General features: G+C 35.7%; 2 protein-coding genes across 3 annotated transcripts; both read right to left on the minus strand.

The window, feature by feature from the left end:
• Window positions 1-342: 342 nt before the first annotated feature.
• Window positions 343-12242, minus strand: LOC129870348 (uncharacterized). Of its 2 annotated transcripts, none has more exons than XM_055945106.1 (3): window positions 10282-12242; window positions 7520-7740; window positions 343-570 (listed from the first exon to the last, which is right to left on the minus strand). In XM_055945106.1, exons 1-3 carry the CDS (start codon window positions 10396-10398, stop codon window positions 561-563), a joined length of 348 nt encoding a protein of 115 aa, XP_055801081.1. In that variant the 5' UTR covers window positions 10399-12242; the 3' UTR covers window positions 343-560. The 2 variants fall into 2 exon arrangements, with proteins under 2 accessions (XP_055801081.1, XP_055801080.1); XM_055945105.1 differs by lacking the exon at window positions 343-570 and adding an exon at window positions 4974-5493.
• A 100-nt stretch (window positions 12243-12342) lies between these two features.
• On the minus strand, window positions 12343-13699 carry LOC129870347 (peroxisome biogenesis protein 7-like). Its single transcript, XM_055945104.1, has 2 exons — window positions 13053-13699; window positions 12343-12907 (listed from the first exon to the last, which is right to left on the minus strand). The coding sequence occupies exons 1-2, from the start codon at window positions 13594-13596 to the stop codon at window positions 12501-12503; spliced, it is 951 nt and encodes a 316-aa protein (XP_055801079.1). The 5' UTR covers window positions 13597-13699; the 3' UTR covers window positions 12343-12500.
• Between the last annotated feature and the right edge of the window lie 885 nt (window positions 13700-14584).

Here is a 14584-nt window from a genome sequence, read left to right on the forward strand (position 1 = left end):
TGAGTTGAGCTATTTTCACAGTTGAGTTCTTGAGTTGAGTATCCTTATGTATTTTTCTTTTGCCATTTTACATACTCTTACATTTCATATACTGACATCATTCGACCTGCATCATTTTATGATGCAGATACAAGTGATAGATATCCTCAACCAATGCACCGTTGAAGATCAATTCTACTCAGCTTTGGTGAGAGACCTCTTTGCCTTCAAAGACACTCTCGAGTCTTTACTTTTCAGTTATTATTTACCAGTTTGAAGTAGTTGTGAGCCTGTCCTGCTACCTATTTTAGAGTCAGTCTTAGAGGCTTCATAGACTAGTTATTCCGAGTCCAATTTAATCATTTGAGTTTGTCTTTATACATTTGAGTTAATTTTGAAAGCATTGAAGTATTATCTTGCATATACATAGGGAGAGAGAGATAGAGAGATATTTTAATATATGCACTAACAATGAATTCCACAAAATCAAATGTATTCAAATATCATAATTGCTCAAGAACTCTTCATCATTCACTTCAATAGACCAAATTGATTTATAGCCACCATTCAAATTGGATCACTCACATTTTCCTATACATTCAAAATGAAAAATAAAATAAATTAGAAAGAAATCACGCTCAACACATTCTAGTAGAATAATATCTTGGACATAAAAACTAATAAAGTCTGTTGTAATACTCCTAGCCATGAGCTATTATTGCTATAGCTTATATGCTTGAATTAATAATGAGATGGACTAAGCAATCTAAAGTGAATATTCATTGAGACGAAGTACGCTTGATCATCGAATCGTCAATCTTAACTCTGGTCTACTACATGTGGCTTAAATCAAAGTATATTGATTGAATTATTAAAATCGAAAGCACATTTCATGACACTTCAATTTTCATTGTGACCATTTAAATACTTCAACTTAATAGTTGAGGCCAAGTTAAGGTGTCTATTCACATGTATCACGCCAAAAACAAATGTTACAACTATATAGAAAATGACAATACCTAAATCATCCTTTCAAAACATTCAGCATTTTCTTCTCGGTTTTCAAAAATTAATAGAAAAGGATTTCAAAATAGCTCCAACATATTTAAAGGTGATTTTCTCATTCTATGATGTCCATATTAAAGTGATGTTCTGTTTCCATCTTAAAACAATTTAGTGTGTTTGTCCAACTAACATCATATAGAAAAGAACATAAAAACATAAACAAAAATTGATGAGAAATACATAATATTGATATAAAGTGCGTGAATATAAAAATCCTATCTGAACTAATTCAAGGTTCTATGCCAATTTACTCAAGTAACGATTGTGAATTAGTACTAGTTGCCTAATCAATTGTGCACATTTTTAGATGCATCTCTAAGATACAATAGGGTAAAGGAGTGGATCCATTATCCATAAGGTTTCGAACTGTGAGCCATCCGCCCACGGATTTCTCAGTTATAAGAAAAAAAGATATAATTGTTCAGATTCTTTATGATAGCAGAGAAATATGTTGTTTTACAACTTTGAAATCGGAGAATAAATGCCCAATGAAACTTCAAGATAACAAAGTAAATCCAGTAAATACACATACGCATGCAATAAAATGCCAGAGATTTGATGATCTTAAAAGATTTACAAGTAGGTAGATGATATGTTTTTAATTTCCACTCAGCCAAAAATTTCTCTTCCATGAAATGCCTACCATATTTGGTGCTCTTAAGGCTACGTTATTATGTTACAGTTCTTATTATTTGTATCTAATAGTCTGAGGATAGCAGCTAATTAAATAGCTCATGTAGTTGCCAATACCAGTCAAAAATTTAGTGCAAGTGTCTTCAATATCAGTACTAGATACCTCGATTATTTCTGGGATATAAAGAGAAGCTCTGTAACAGTGTAGAAAAACTAAAACCAATTTAATAGGAACTAGGACTGGTTAGTGCTATAAGATTACCTTACTCTAGTACTCTAATAATAATCTATAGACAACTTTATTTTTTTAGTTTTAAGTCAATAGTTGCTAATTATTTACTAATCAAAGCGGCAATTACCATGTATTCAGCTCAAATGCACTGTTGTTATCTTAAATAGGTGTCAAATGAAGAGCCAACACTCCTCTTGCAGCCTTTTTCAGATTGAAAATTTCAGCATTTAATATTTTTTGTGAATGTGAAATATAAAAACATTTTTAAAGGAATAAGAGATACTTCTAGAAAGGATTGCTTCGTCATCAATTACTAGCTTTTTCACTCACCAAAACCAAGACCTTTAAGTTAAGCAACCTTTTAGGCACCTCTAAGCTTATGGACAACAAGTGTTTCCAGAGCTTCTTGCTCAATTCTTCGGCAATAATTAAAATTCGATAACCATTTCTGATAGCATCTTCCAGGATATTAACACGATCTTTTGCATTTGTTATCTTTTCATCAACTAGTATTAACTGCATTTCAGACTACCTAATATCAGCAATAGGTACACTATGCATTCAAAGAGACATATGAACATGTTAAGCTTTGCAAGCTAAAACTAGAAAGAAGACACCAACCTTACCGTTCTCATATTCAACAACCATTTCTCACTATCTGAAACAAAGTAAGGAGAGGTATAACCACGGTCAAATTGCATTCCTTCAACCACACACAGATTGTTTTCAACATTTTTTCCCTCTTCCTAGTGTTACAACACCTTTCCTTTCTACTGTGTTCATGGCTTCAACAATCATACTCCTTACTCCATAATTATTCCTAGTACTTGCTGCAATTACATTTGATAGTTCACTGTCTTCCACCTGAAACGCACAATTGGTCAATGATGTTCTCGATCCTATTTTATAGTTCATATGCTTACAATCTTTCTGTACATCTCATCTACCAAGAAATAACAAATTGATACACAACTCATTATCTAACAACAAAAAACTAAAACAATCACATCAGTGCATTCAGTCTAAGACCCATTGATGAATATAAATACCTTTTTTGGCATATTCTTCAACTCAGCTAATATTGTTTTTACTGTCTTCTCAATTCCTCTAGTGATCAAGACAGAGCTTTGCACCAGCTGCTTACACAGTCTTGGTAAGAAAAATATTCTAGTAAATTTATTATGTTTAAACATTTCAGCAATCTAGCTTAGCACCAATGTTTTCTATTAATCCTCTAATTCAACGTAGTAGAAATTTGATCAAGTAAAAACTTCAGGCTACTAGATATTAGTCAAACAGACGAGCAATGAAGAATACTAGGACACATTTCTTTTGTTATCTAAAAGTCAAATTAGGATTTTACATAAATAAAAACATGGTAATTGAAACGGCTTGAAGTTCAATGAATAAATAAATTGAAACAACTAAAGATATGATACGAATATCAAGTCCTAAATTTAACACACCTCTCTGGACACAGTAACTCCATCATTACTAACTTTGCGCCATACTTGCTCTCAAGGACAACATTCCTGCCCTTCCTCAATCCATCACAATAAAAATGTGGACCTTCTACACAATGCCGCCCCCCTTGTCTCTAGTAATGAGCTTGATATGCCCCTTAGGGATAGTGAAATTACCAATGCTTTAAAACCCTTCAAGCCCCTGGACCTAATGGCCTCCACCCCATGTTCTACCAAAAATTCTGGCAAGAGGTTAGAGACACAACCACCTATTTCAATAAGGAGGTCTTTTCCAGCAACCAAATGCCTGAGCATCTGAATGCCACCCGCTTGTGTCTCATCCCTAAATGCTCTAATGCTTCCAATCTCAAAAACTACAGACCAATAGGGATCTGTAATACTGACTACAAATTGGTGACCAAAATCATTGTCAACAAAACCAAACCCCTTCTCTCCATCATCATTGGGCCTAATCAGGGAAGGTTCATCTCTAACAGAAGGGCAGCGGATAATGGCATCATTATCCAGGAATATGTCTCCCATTTTAAGAAAATGAAGGGCAAGAATCCCAACATGATCCTTAAGATAGACCTGAAAAAAGCTTTTGACAAGCTAGAATGGTCTTTCATTAGGGACGCCCTCATCTTCTTTAGTTTCCCTCCCAATCTTACCAATCCCATCATGTCCTGTGTTAGCACAAGCTTCATTTCCATCCTAGTCAATGGGGCAAAAACAGAGCTCTTCAAGCCCTCCAGAGGCATCAGGCAAGGGGATCTCATGTCCCCCCTACCTCTTCATTTTGTGCGTGGAAAGACTTTCTAGGGGCATCAACTCTGAGGTGTCTAACAAAAAGTGGTACCCCATAAAACTTACCACTAGAAGAGGCCCTCGACTCTCCCACCTCTTCTTTGCTGATGACCTGACTTTGTTCTCTAAAGCCAAACCCCAGAACTGTTCTACCATCATTACTACTTTAAGGGGTTGTGTGGTGTAAAGTATAACACCAAATAATTTCGAGATTAAATTATAGTGGCACTTAAGTTGATGTTTGGTTGGTAAGTCAGGGATAACTTATCCCGGAATTAATAAATAGTACCGAAATAAATTATCCCTTTTCTTGGGTGGTATACTAATCCCGAGATAACTTATCCCGGGATAAAATAGGTAAATGACAAATATATCCCTTTAAATATTTTTTATACCTCACTTTTCACATTCATGTATATTTACAATATTTTTAATACCAAGTATAACAACATTCACTCCTTATTTTTATGATAACTCTTCATATTTTTTCTATTAAAAAATTACACTATATAATATAATTTATAAATTTATTTGTCTAATTCTTATATTTATTTATATTTTGATTTCTTATAAATCTTTTTTTACTTTGACAAACTTAAAATGAAAATTCTATTTTTAAATTAAAAAAGAAGAAAAATTTGTTTTTAAATACATACGGATATCATGGAAATGCACACATAAAAATATTTAAGGTAAGGAAGATGAAAGTTTCATTTTAAGAATGAATATTGAATAACTAAAGCTTGCAAAGAAAATATAAAAACTAAATAAAGTGAAGGGTATTTTTGTAAACAAACAACTTATTCTTAAAATTTATGCAATGCATATCATTGAGTACAACAAACCAAACACTCAATAAGAAATAATCTCAGCATAACTTATCCCATCATAACTAATCACAACATAACTTATCCTATCATAACTAATTCCATCATAACTTGTATAATCAAATGACCCCTAAAGGATTTGTTTATCAAATCTGGGCAAAGAATCAACTACAACAAATCCCAAGTCCTCTTTTCTTCAAACTGCACTCCTAATAAGTCCTCTTTTCTTCAAACTGCACTCCTAATAATGCCTCTGATTGCACCATCCTGCTCAATATTGAGGCAAGCACCTTCATTGTAAAATACTTGGGATTCTCCATCTTCCACAACAAACCGGTGAACAATGACTGTCAATTCATCATTGACTCTATGAACAACAGACTAACTGGATGGAAATCCAAGTTTCTTAACATGACTGGTAGAGCTATTCTTGCCAAAGCCTCCCCCGGTAGCATCCCTTCCCACATCATGCAATACATCAAGCTCCCTAGCAAAGTTAATAACACCATCAACAGAATTCAGAGAAATTGTCTGGGTAACCAATGCGGATAAAAAGAAGTTGCTCCTTGTGAATTGGAACACCTTGGCATGCAAAAAAACTAATGGAAGCCTTGGATTGCAAAAGAGTGAAACAAAAAATACAGCTCTTCGCTCAAGCCTACCTTGGAGACTTCATCGTAACCCCACAACTTCTAGGTCCAAGTTCACACCAGCAAATACTCTAACCTAAGACGCAACTGAAGAAAGAAGCCAGTTTCTAGAACTTGGAAGGCTGGAGGTACAGCTGGAAAGGACACAGGTCGATTGTACACAAAGGAATTTATGTTAATTTCTTCAATGATAAATGGATCCACCATCAAAACTCCAATTGGAACATTCTCCAAGGACCCTTCCAAGTAGGAGAATGTTTGTGTGAATGGAGTTCAGAACCTTACCCCTCTCTCTCTCTCCCTGAAGACATGAGAGCCAGCATTAAGGCCAACCACCTGATGTCTGGAAACCAGAGAGATGATAAGCTGGTTTGGGACCTCACCAGCAATGGCAAGTTCTCTACCAGCAGTGCATATAGGCTCATTCACAACCAGCAGGACCACAATAGGCATAGAAATGCTAGCAAAAGTTTTGATTGGATCTGGACCATTACAAGTCCAAATAAGATCAAAACATTCCTTTGGCTAATGCACCATAACAGACTCCCCACTTCCCACTACCTCCACAGACTAGGGAACAACATGAACCCTAATTGACTTGTTTGGGATCACTCAACTGCAGATATCAACCACATCTTCTTCAGTTGCACCAATGCCAACAATTTCTGGGAAACTGTAGACGTCTACAACACTTCTCCTTACAAAAAACGTCCTATGCAGCTATCCACCAATAATTAGGAAGAACTCTGGCAGAACATGAAAGGAAACCGTTTAATAAAATCATTCCATGGGATGTAATGCTACCCTTCTGCTTCTGGAACATTTGGCTCTAGAGGAATGACAACATGTTTAACAAAAAGAAAAACAGCATCTCTGTCAACCTTATTATCCACCAAGCCACTGAATACCATCTACTCATTGGTCAAAACAACCCACCCAAAAGCCCCAGAGACACTATTCTCATCAAATGGGAACCCCCTCCTACGGGGAACTACAAATTGAACACTGATGGGTCAGTTAAATCGACCGCTGGTGTAGGGGGACTGAGGGGCATCATAAGAAACCATAATGGAGACTGGATCATGGAGTTCATGAGCAAAACAGCTCAAGTTAACCCCACCTTCGCAGAATTACAAGCCCTGCGACAAGGATTACTCATGGCAGTTGAACACAACCTCACTCCTATTGATAAAACCTCTGATTCTTTAGATGTTGTCAACATGTTTCACAATGAAAATCTCCTTTATAGTAACTTAATCTTTGAATGAAGGTCATTGATACAGAGGCTGGGAGCAGCACCACCGACGCACATATTACGGGAACAAAATAAGGTGGCAGATATGCTCAACAAAGAAGTCATAAAATGCACAGATTTTGGAACCCCGTGTTTTTGATAGTTCCTCCATTGTTTGTGGAAAAAGCAGTCTAGGCAAACATTCCAGGAACTATGTATTCAAGGAAACTATACTCTTATAATAGTTTTGTAACTAGCCACTTACTGGCTCAATCATCGGACAACCCTGTTGCGAACAATGGGCCTTCTTTGCTCTAGTACAACAACAACAACCCAGTGAAATCCCACAACGTGGGGTCTGGGGAGGGTTAAGTGTACGCAGACCTGACTCCTACCAAGGTATGACGGCTGTTTCCGAAAGACCTTCGGCTTCTTTGCTCTAGTATATATGTAATATCCTGCTTATCTAAAAAAGGAAAACATTTCTGCCTTTTTGGCCAAGAGTAATTCCAACTAGATCAGCACATTTGTTTGCAACATTCTGTGACACAAAGAAAATCAAACATTCAACAATGCATACAAATGAGTATATGCAATAAAGCTAGTTATAATTTTAGTCAAAAGCGCACCTGCAGTTTCTTGATAGCTTACCCATCCTTGTTGAAACGCAACTCTTTATGCTGCAGCTAAAACTTTTGGACTGCATGTCTTTCTCAATACAACATTTCTTTTTTCTCCTAAATGAGGTGGAAGATATATTAGCAACTGAGTGAAGATTATTTGAAGAAGTGTTGGGAGCAGCCAAAGGACCTGCTAAGGACACACCAGTAAAAGTAGATGCTGTCCATCCCTAAACAAAAAATTATCATATAATTAGTAAACAAAATTAAAACCAACATATCCTACTGAATACAATGTTCAACAGCAGAAGCTAGTCAAGATTCAAGAAATGCCAAATCGGGACAGGTTTATTGATACGCCATCCATAATTGTACAAAGGAGTGACTATTTTGAGTTTAGCAAAGATGAGGAGATGATCAATGAAGAATTGGATTGAAATTTGGACGGTATAATGTATTACTTTACTATTATCTAGAATTCTACCTTAATTTAGTTTGTTGTTTACAATATTTCCTTCATCTTATGAAGATGTATTGTTGCTTAAAATTTTCACTTCAGAGGGGAAATTCTGGAGAATGCAAATCGATTCCTTGTGAACTAAAATTTAACTTACTAGCTCTAGTACTTTCAAAATTTCATTTGCTTCTAATAGTTGAGTACATATCTCGTCTCTATGGATAGTTGCTGTAAATTTCTAGGTCAAATTAATGCATAGTTTTCAAATTTTACTATAACAAATATTTTTTTGAAAATGTGTACTATAACAAACATTTGTTTGTGACGGGTTAAGGATTTTGTAGCTGTGATTTTTTAGTTGACAGGGTCAGGCCTAAATGTATATCTAACTCCTTCAAAAATTATTTTTCAGACACATCCCAACCCGGACAAAATTTGCCACTTGGTGCTTGGTGTGGAGGATAATTTGCCTTAGGCAGGAGGTGGATATTGTGGGCTGTGAGACGAATATTGCCCTCTATGATTGTAATCATAACCTGGAAAGTACCCAGGATGACCAACCTGAGGTCCCCATCGTGGGAGAGAACCTCTGCCACGTGGGCAAAATGGTTGCTGACCATAACTCAAAGAGAGAGTTGATGGCCTTACAGGGTATCACGCACCATTGTGAAAGAAAGACAACTTGAGAAGTTAGCCACTCAATTGCAAACATAAACAAAAAATATAAGAATAAAAATAAGACAAGCTCAGGCATAGCTGCCAGGGAATGAAGTAAATGAAACTTGGGAAGCTTGAACTGTAGCAGGCAATAACTACAAGAAAACACTCATACACAGATTGAACTTGCTTTGAGTTACAATAAAACACATTAAAGAAAAAAGATAGAAAAAGTGTTGATGAAAAATGAAAGAATAAAAGTAACATTAGCAATCTACGATGCATTATGAAAAAATCAAAGGCAACTGTTTATACAAAGCACTATTACCTAAACTACCAAAATAATTAGTTGTGTCACCCATAAATCTAGGAAGAAAGCACAAAAGGATATAAATTAATGCTCCCTGATACTATTTCAGATATACTAAACAAACCATATTGTAAATCTTAGTACATACATATCAAGCATCTTCAAAAATCACATCCACATAGTATCAAAGAGGCAGAAGTACCAATCTCCAGTCTTGAGTAAAAGAACCTCTTTTATTCCATTCACTTAGGTAATACTGTGATAGTCATCCTAATTGTAAAACCACGTGTTAATGCAAGTCAACAAGCCTACTATTGCATTCTCCAATGTTTAAGATAATAAGACATCAGATTTCATCATGGATATAGTACGCTCAGTAAAGATGATTTAACGAGCAATGGGACATTCTGCTACATAAGGTCTTGCACAGAGCATAGGGTATCCAGAGAGGACTCTTTCAATATAAACCCTACTATTATTATCATTTTTAGTTAAAGCCTCGAAAGCAATCTTACCAACTATTAACATGTGCAATGTAGAGGGGTAATGCTTGATACCTCTCTTTGGTTGTCAAGAATGAATAGTAATTATCTACGCGTGTTGCGATGTCAAAGACGGAATCCAAATCTGCATTTTAAAGCCAACCAATTCGAAATTGACACCTTTTGAAAAATATAAATCATGGTAACTGACATCCCAACACAACATTCTCTTTAACTGTATTCAATTGACCTTGTCACGAAAACTTTAGTGGATAGGATCTGACTCCTAAGTGTTCTACCGAACCTGCAAACCTATTGTTGGGTCCGTTACTAACTATTTTTAGAGTTTATCAATTTCTTCAACTGAGCAAATGGCTATGAAATTTTTGTTTGTACTGCATTATTCAATAATAATCCATACTGTCTGGACTTCCTTTGTTGTTTATTCTTTACTTTGTCCATCCAGAAACATGGATGAAAACTGAATATGGTAGCACGATCTCAAAATGCTTACAAGTCAATATCAGACCACAAAACTCAAAAATTAATATAGATATTACCATGTAGTACACAACTGCTTGACTGCAAAAACTCATACTCACTTTCTATATGACACTCATTTGTCTTATCAATGACCACAAAGTTTAAAATATTAATTTAACTTATATAATAAGGCAGTGGTTTTGGAAGAAATATTTAAGTGATGGAATACCTTTAAGAGACAATAACGCTCACAAAGAAGATAAAGCAGACACATGATTCATGTATTGGGATCTATCCTCCACGGTCTAAAATTTTAAAAAGAATCAAATACCCAAACAAAAAAAGATTCAGTTAAAAATGTAAAAGCGTCATAAAAATTTACCAAAGCAGCAAACCAGACCACATGAACAATCCTTGTTGGGTTATGCTTCATATGCACAGAGAATACACGCTTGTTGCGGTGCTGTCCAACAGGACCTGAAGCCTTGAGAATACTCATTTAACACTGCATCATCAACTTCTCATCCGACATCAACAAGTACTCTCTTCCATCAGGACCTGTATATCTAGGTCAAAGGTGTATGTTCCCTAGTATAGGTAACAGAAGCTCGTCATTGGGTTTTCCAGTTGATCATAGATCTAATGCATTCCACTATTGGACTCTTCAGAGTTCAGAGTACGTATATCTACAACTGATTTCAAAGTTCAAGCATTGTAAGGAAGTGAAGAAATTTCTACCTTTAAACTTGTAAAGAAGTGAAAAAACAACCTGATGCCAGAGAGGTAGAGAGGCAAGGGAGAACATTGTAGTGATTTCTTTGGAGGTATCCTTTAAATGCTTTTGGGTGAAAAATTCCTTTCTTATCATCACTCTCTGATTTGGGCAAAAAATCTGCATGTGACTACTTATTTTTTCCTTTTAGAAATTGTATGAAAATAAGCATACTTACTTTTGAATTTTGCCTTTTAGGAATTGGGGGGAAATTTAGATACATGGAGGGAATATTATTATTTAAGTGAAACTTTTAGGAGAATTTAAGGGCACGCTTGTAAGGTGTTGCATTTAGAATTATAAAAATAGCACACTTAAAAAGTGTAGCTATATGTATAATTACGTGTTGCCAGATATATTACAATTTGACAATACTTATAAAGTATAGCCTATACTACTAAAGAGCATGCTGTATAAGTGTTGCCAATGTTTTTGTGTCCAAAGGCCACGCCTTGAAAACGCTCCCACGTATACTTTGGGCAACACTTCTCAAGCGTTGTATAGAATTGATGTGGCCTTAGGCCAAATTTGTTGTAGCACCAGAACCTTTTCATCCCCGTCCTTGATGATTTCACTTGATCCAGGTCACGAACCCTCATTTTCCTTGCCCTCGCTAGCCTGTACAACTTCTTATCCCCATCTTTGTCCTCTAATTCACCATGCAAGCGTTCAAAAGCCACTGTCTTTGCCGTCGTAACCACTAACTCAGTGGTGATAATCCAACCAGGAAACGAAGTTTACAGTCAAATTAAAACAAAAACTTTGAAGAGGACTGCAGTTAACTGAATTGAAGAAGGTTTACTACTATCAATAAAGAAGCATAGCATAATTTTAATGACACTTCTACATACTTACTAGGAGGTTAATCATTCAGCAGAACTCTGGCATAATCGTTCTTCTGGAATCACGACCATGTCCATGCTCACGTAAAGGGTATCATTATTCAAATTTCAAAATATATCTATTTCAAGCACTCAACCCATAATCTCATGAATCATCCACAATAGATCAAGACCATAACACGACGGCACAATGCAACTTCTCATAAAATTGAAAATTGAATTAAAAGACACTTTTTACATCAGGAATTATTCATCCTTTCACCCTTCAGAGTGTAGTTGAGCATATTTAGTTGTCTATCTTCTCTCAAAATGCACTGTTAAATAAAATACCGCCCCCATGACATGTTTACTGACATTAATTATGCCACAAGTAAGCAAGACATTTGAGAAGAATTAACATGAACATATGAATTACAAGAATGACTACTCTTAAGTGTTTGATCAGGAATGCATCTTCCACTAAAGTACGGATGAAGGCATTTAGTGAAAATGCCATTGCACATATTTGAAATGTAGAGCATGTTCTGTAAGCTCTCTTATAGGATCTCCGTTTGTCATTTTTTATAAACAAGACAAGCTAAACCCTGATCAGAAGTATATTGCCTTCTTTTCAACCGTTACCCGACCCACTGCCCCTCATAAACTTCTGAATAATATTAAAGAAATTCAGGGAACTGACATTCCAAAATGCAATACAGAACCCAAAGGGATTGAAATATTTTCTGAAACATCAAAGTTTTTTGGTGTAAATGTTATTTATCAAGGTTTTACCAAAATCTTAAATACAATGAAACTTCAAATTATTTTACAACTTCAACAGAAGACAACATAAGAGGCTAAAAAAGATATGTTTATAACCTCCTCTCTTAAAATAAAGTACAAAAGTAACTGATTCCATGTTGCCACACATAAACAGTTTATCACTTCTTCTCTTATTAGCATAAAGTACATAAAAGTAAAAAGAAGAAAAATTTTGACTTCCCTTTGTCAAGGAGCTCTAGGGTCCATTCCATGTTGCCAAACATAAACAAGTTCATCCCATCCTGTACTAGCCAATAGACCTTCAACGAGTACGCTCATATCAACTCCTACAGCAAACTCTGTGTGATGATCATACCTCCCAATAAGTGCATCTTCCACCATGTAATCCCACATGCAAACTGTCATGTCATATGAACAAGAAACCATTGCACTGGCTCTATGTGGTGAAAACCTCACTTTCCTCACTGCATATCCATGTCCATTAAGCACTGCTATTGGCATTCTATAATTCCTAACATCCCAAACCTTGATTGACTTATCAACTGATGCAGTTGCAATGATACAATCGTCATACTTATTCCAATCACATGTGAGGATTTCAAACTCGTGAGCAGGCAGAATCATGGTAGCACCTTCACAAATCATGAATTATATAAGTTGAAATTAGAATGATTTAAATGAATGCTCATCCACACAGAAACACAAACCAATCCTTTGAATCAAAAACTTAGTCATTTTTTTAGGTATGATCAGCCAAATATATGTATTGAAGCTAACCTGGCTCCCGGACATCCCAGATGCGAGTAGTACAATCCCCAGAAGCAGACGCAAAGATATCAGCATGTCTTGGATTCCAAGCAGCGGAATAGACACAATAAGCATGCTCCTTAAAAGTCCTTACACTAGCATTTCTATCAACTGTCCATAGCTTGACAGTATCATCCCAAGAGGCTGATAAGAAGGAATCTTTTCTCACCGTATTATAGTCTACGGAGTGAACTTCCCGTGTATGTTCCTTAAAAGAACGAATGGGGTTATTGGTGGGAGGCAAAGAAAGGTCATAGAGTTTCACAGAACCATCACCACTTGCGGCGATTACAAGGGAATCGTGAGCTTCCGACCAGCAAACGTCGTAAACTCCATCAGCTGTGTCAAAAGCGGCAAGTTCCGATATGGGTCCGTTTGGACTGAGCTGAAGAATGTGAACTCTGCCGTTACCAAGGATGCCGAAATTCTGCGCGGTGGCGACAGCGAGTTGAGTTTCGTAAAAGGGGCTGAATTTGACGGAGTAACCGTTAAACGGAGTTTTGAATACCGGCATTTTTTCTTATCATAGACGGTGGTTGCCGGCGCCGTCAGCGCTGATTTGGTTATTGGGACTATAACCTTGCTTTCTCGATGTTATAACTTTTTCCAATAAAAATCGTCTCTTATTTGTGATATAAAATAAATTGGTTCAAAAAAATATCAATTGAACATTTTTGATCCTTTTGTCAAATATTTACCAAACTTTAATGCTAAATTTTATTAAAATTGTGGCCTAAAAATGAATTAATTATCAAAATATTTAATCAACACCCCCAGAAACTGCAAGTTAACGGTGTAATCATTTAAAATTTATTTGATAAAAATTCACAAAATGATTCAAATTATTTTAAATTCAAGATATATTGGTCTAAAAAATATTGTGGATTAATATAATTGGATTAATTATTTAAGTTCAATAAATATGAATTTAATTAAAGTCCGATTTTGTTGGACTAGTCCATTGATTTGTGCTACAAATGATGAGCTCACTTTGCTAAACTCAAAGTCATCTCATCTTAGAGGTTTATTTTGGTGTCAAGTGTCAAATGGTATGGCATGCTAAGTCAAGTAGAAGCCAATAGGATCACGCCATGTCACTTAAATTTAATTGGCTGAAGTAAATCTTTTTTTATCACTACTCCTCCGCCATGTCACTTGAATCTGATTGGTCGAACGGAAGCATGTTCTCATCATAACTCATCCATTCTACAAATATAAACAAGGATCCTCATAATACATAAATCACACAAAAATTCTAGCAAAAAGTCAGGGAGAGTTCGTGGATCAAACGATGCAGATTTCTCTACAAGTTACAAGTTCAAGAATTCAAGCACCCAAACATTCAAGGTCAAGAATAACTCAAGAACAAGACCACCAAATTTAAGAACAAGCTCAAAAGTCCTTGAATTCAAGTACAAGTCAAGATCATATCCATCAAGTTCAACTAAATTCAAGATCAACCTTACAAGCCCTTGAATTTATATTTGAAAAGACGAATCAGA

This window comes from Solanum dulcamara, chromosome 10 (assembly GCF_947179165.1).
Source record: "Solanum dulcamara chromosome 10, daSolDulc1.2, whole genome shotgun sequence".
Taxonomy (NCBI): domain Eukaryota; kingdom Viridiplantae; phylum Streptophyta; class Magnoliopsida; order Solanales; family Solanaceae; genus Solanum; species Solanum dulcamara.

What these genes read in the sequence shown, in the direction of transcription:
- LOC129870347 (XM_055945104.1), bottom strand. Translation starts at nt 13,596, where the DNA reads ATGCCGGTATTCAAAACTCCGTTTAACGGTTACTCCGTCAAATTCAGC. An exon ending in CTGGGATGTCCGGGAGCCAG is followed by an intron (nt 12,908 to 13,052) that starts GTTAGCTTCAAT and finishes TGATTTGTGAAG; the next exon opens with GTGCTACCATGATTCTGCCT.
- LOC129870348 (XM_055945105.1), bottom strand. Translation starts at nt 10,398, where the DNA reads ATGAGTATTCTCAAGGCTTCAGGTCCTGTTGGACAGCACCGCAACAAG. An exon ending in TGGTCTGGTTTGCTGCTTTG is followed by an intron (nt 7,741 to 10,281) that starts GTAAATTTTTAT and finishes TTTTTTGTTTAG; the next exon opens with GGATGGACAGCATCTACTTT. An exon ending in AAGCTATCAAGAAACTGCAG is followed by an intron (nt 5,494 to 7,519) that starts GTGCGCTTTTGA and finishes TAACTTTGCTAG; the next exon opens with GGAGCTTGATGTATTGCATG.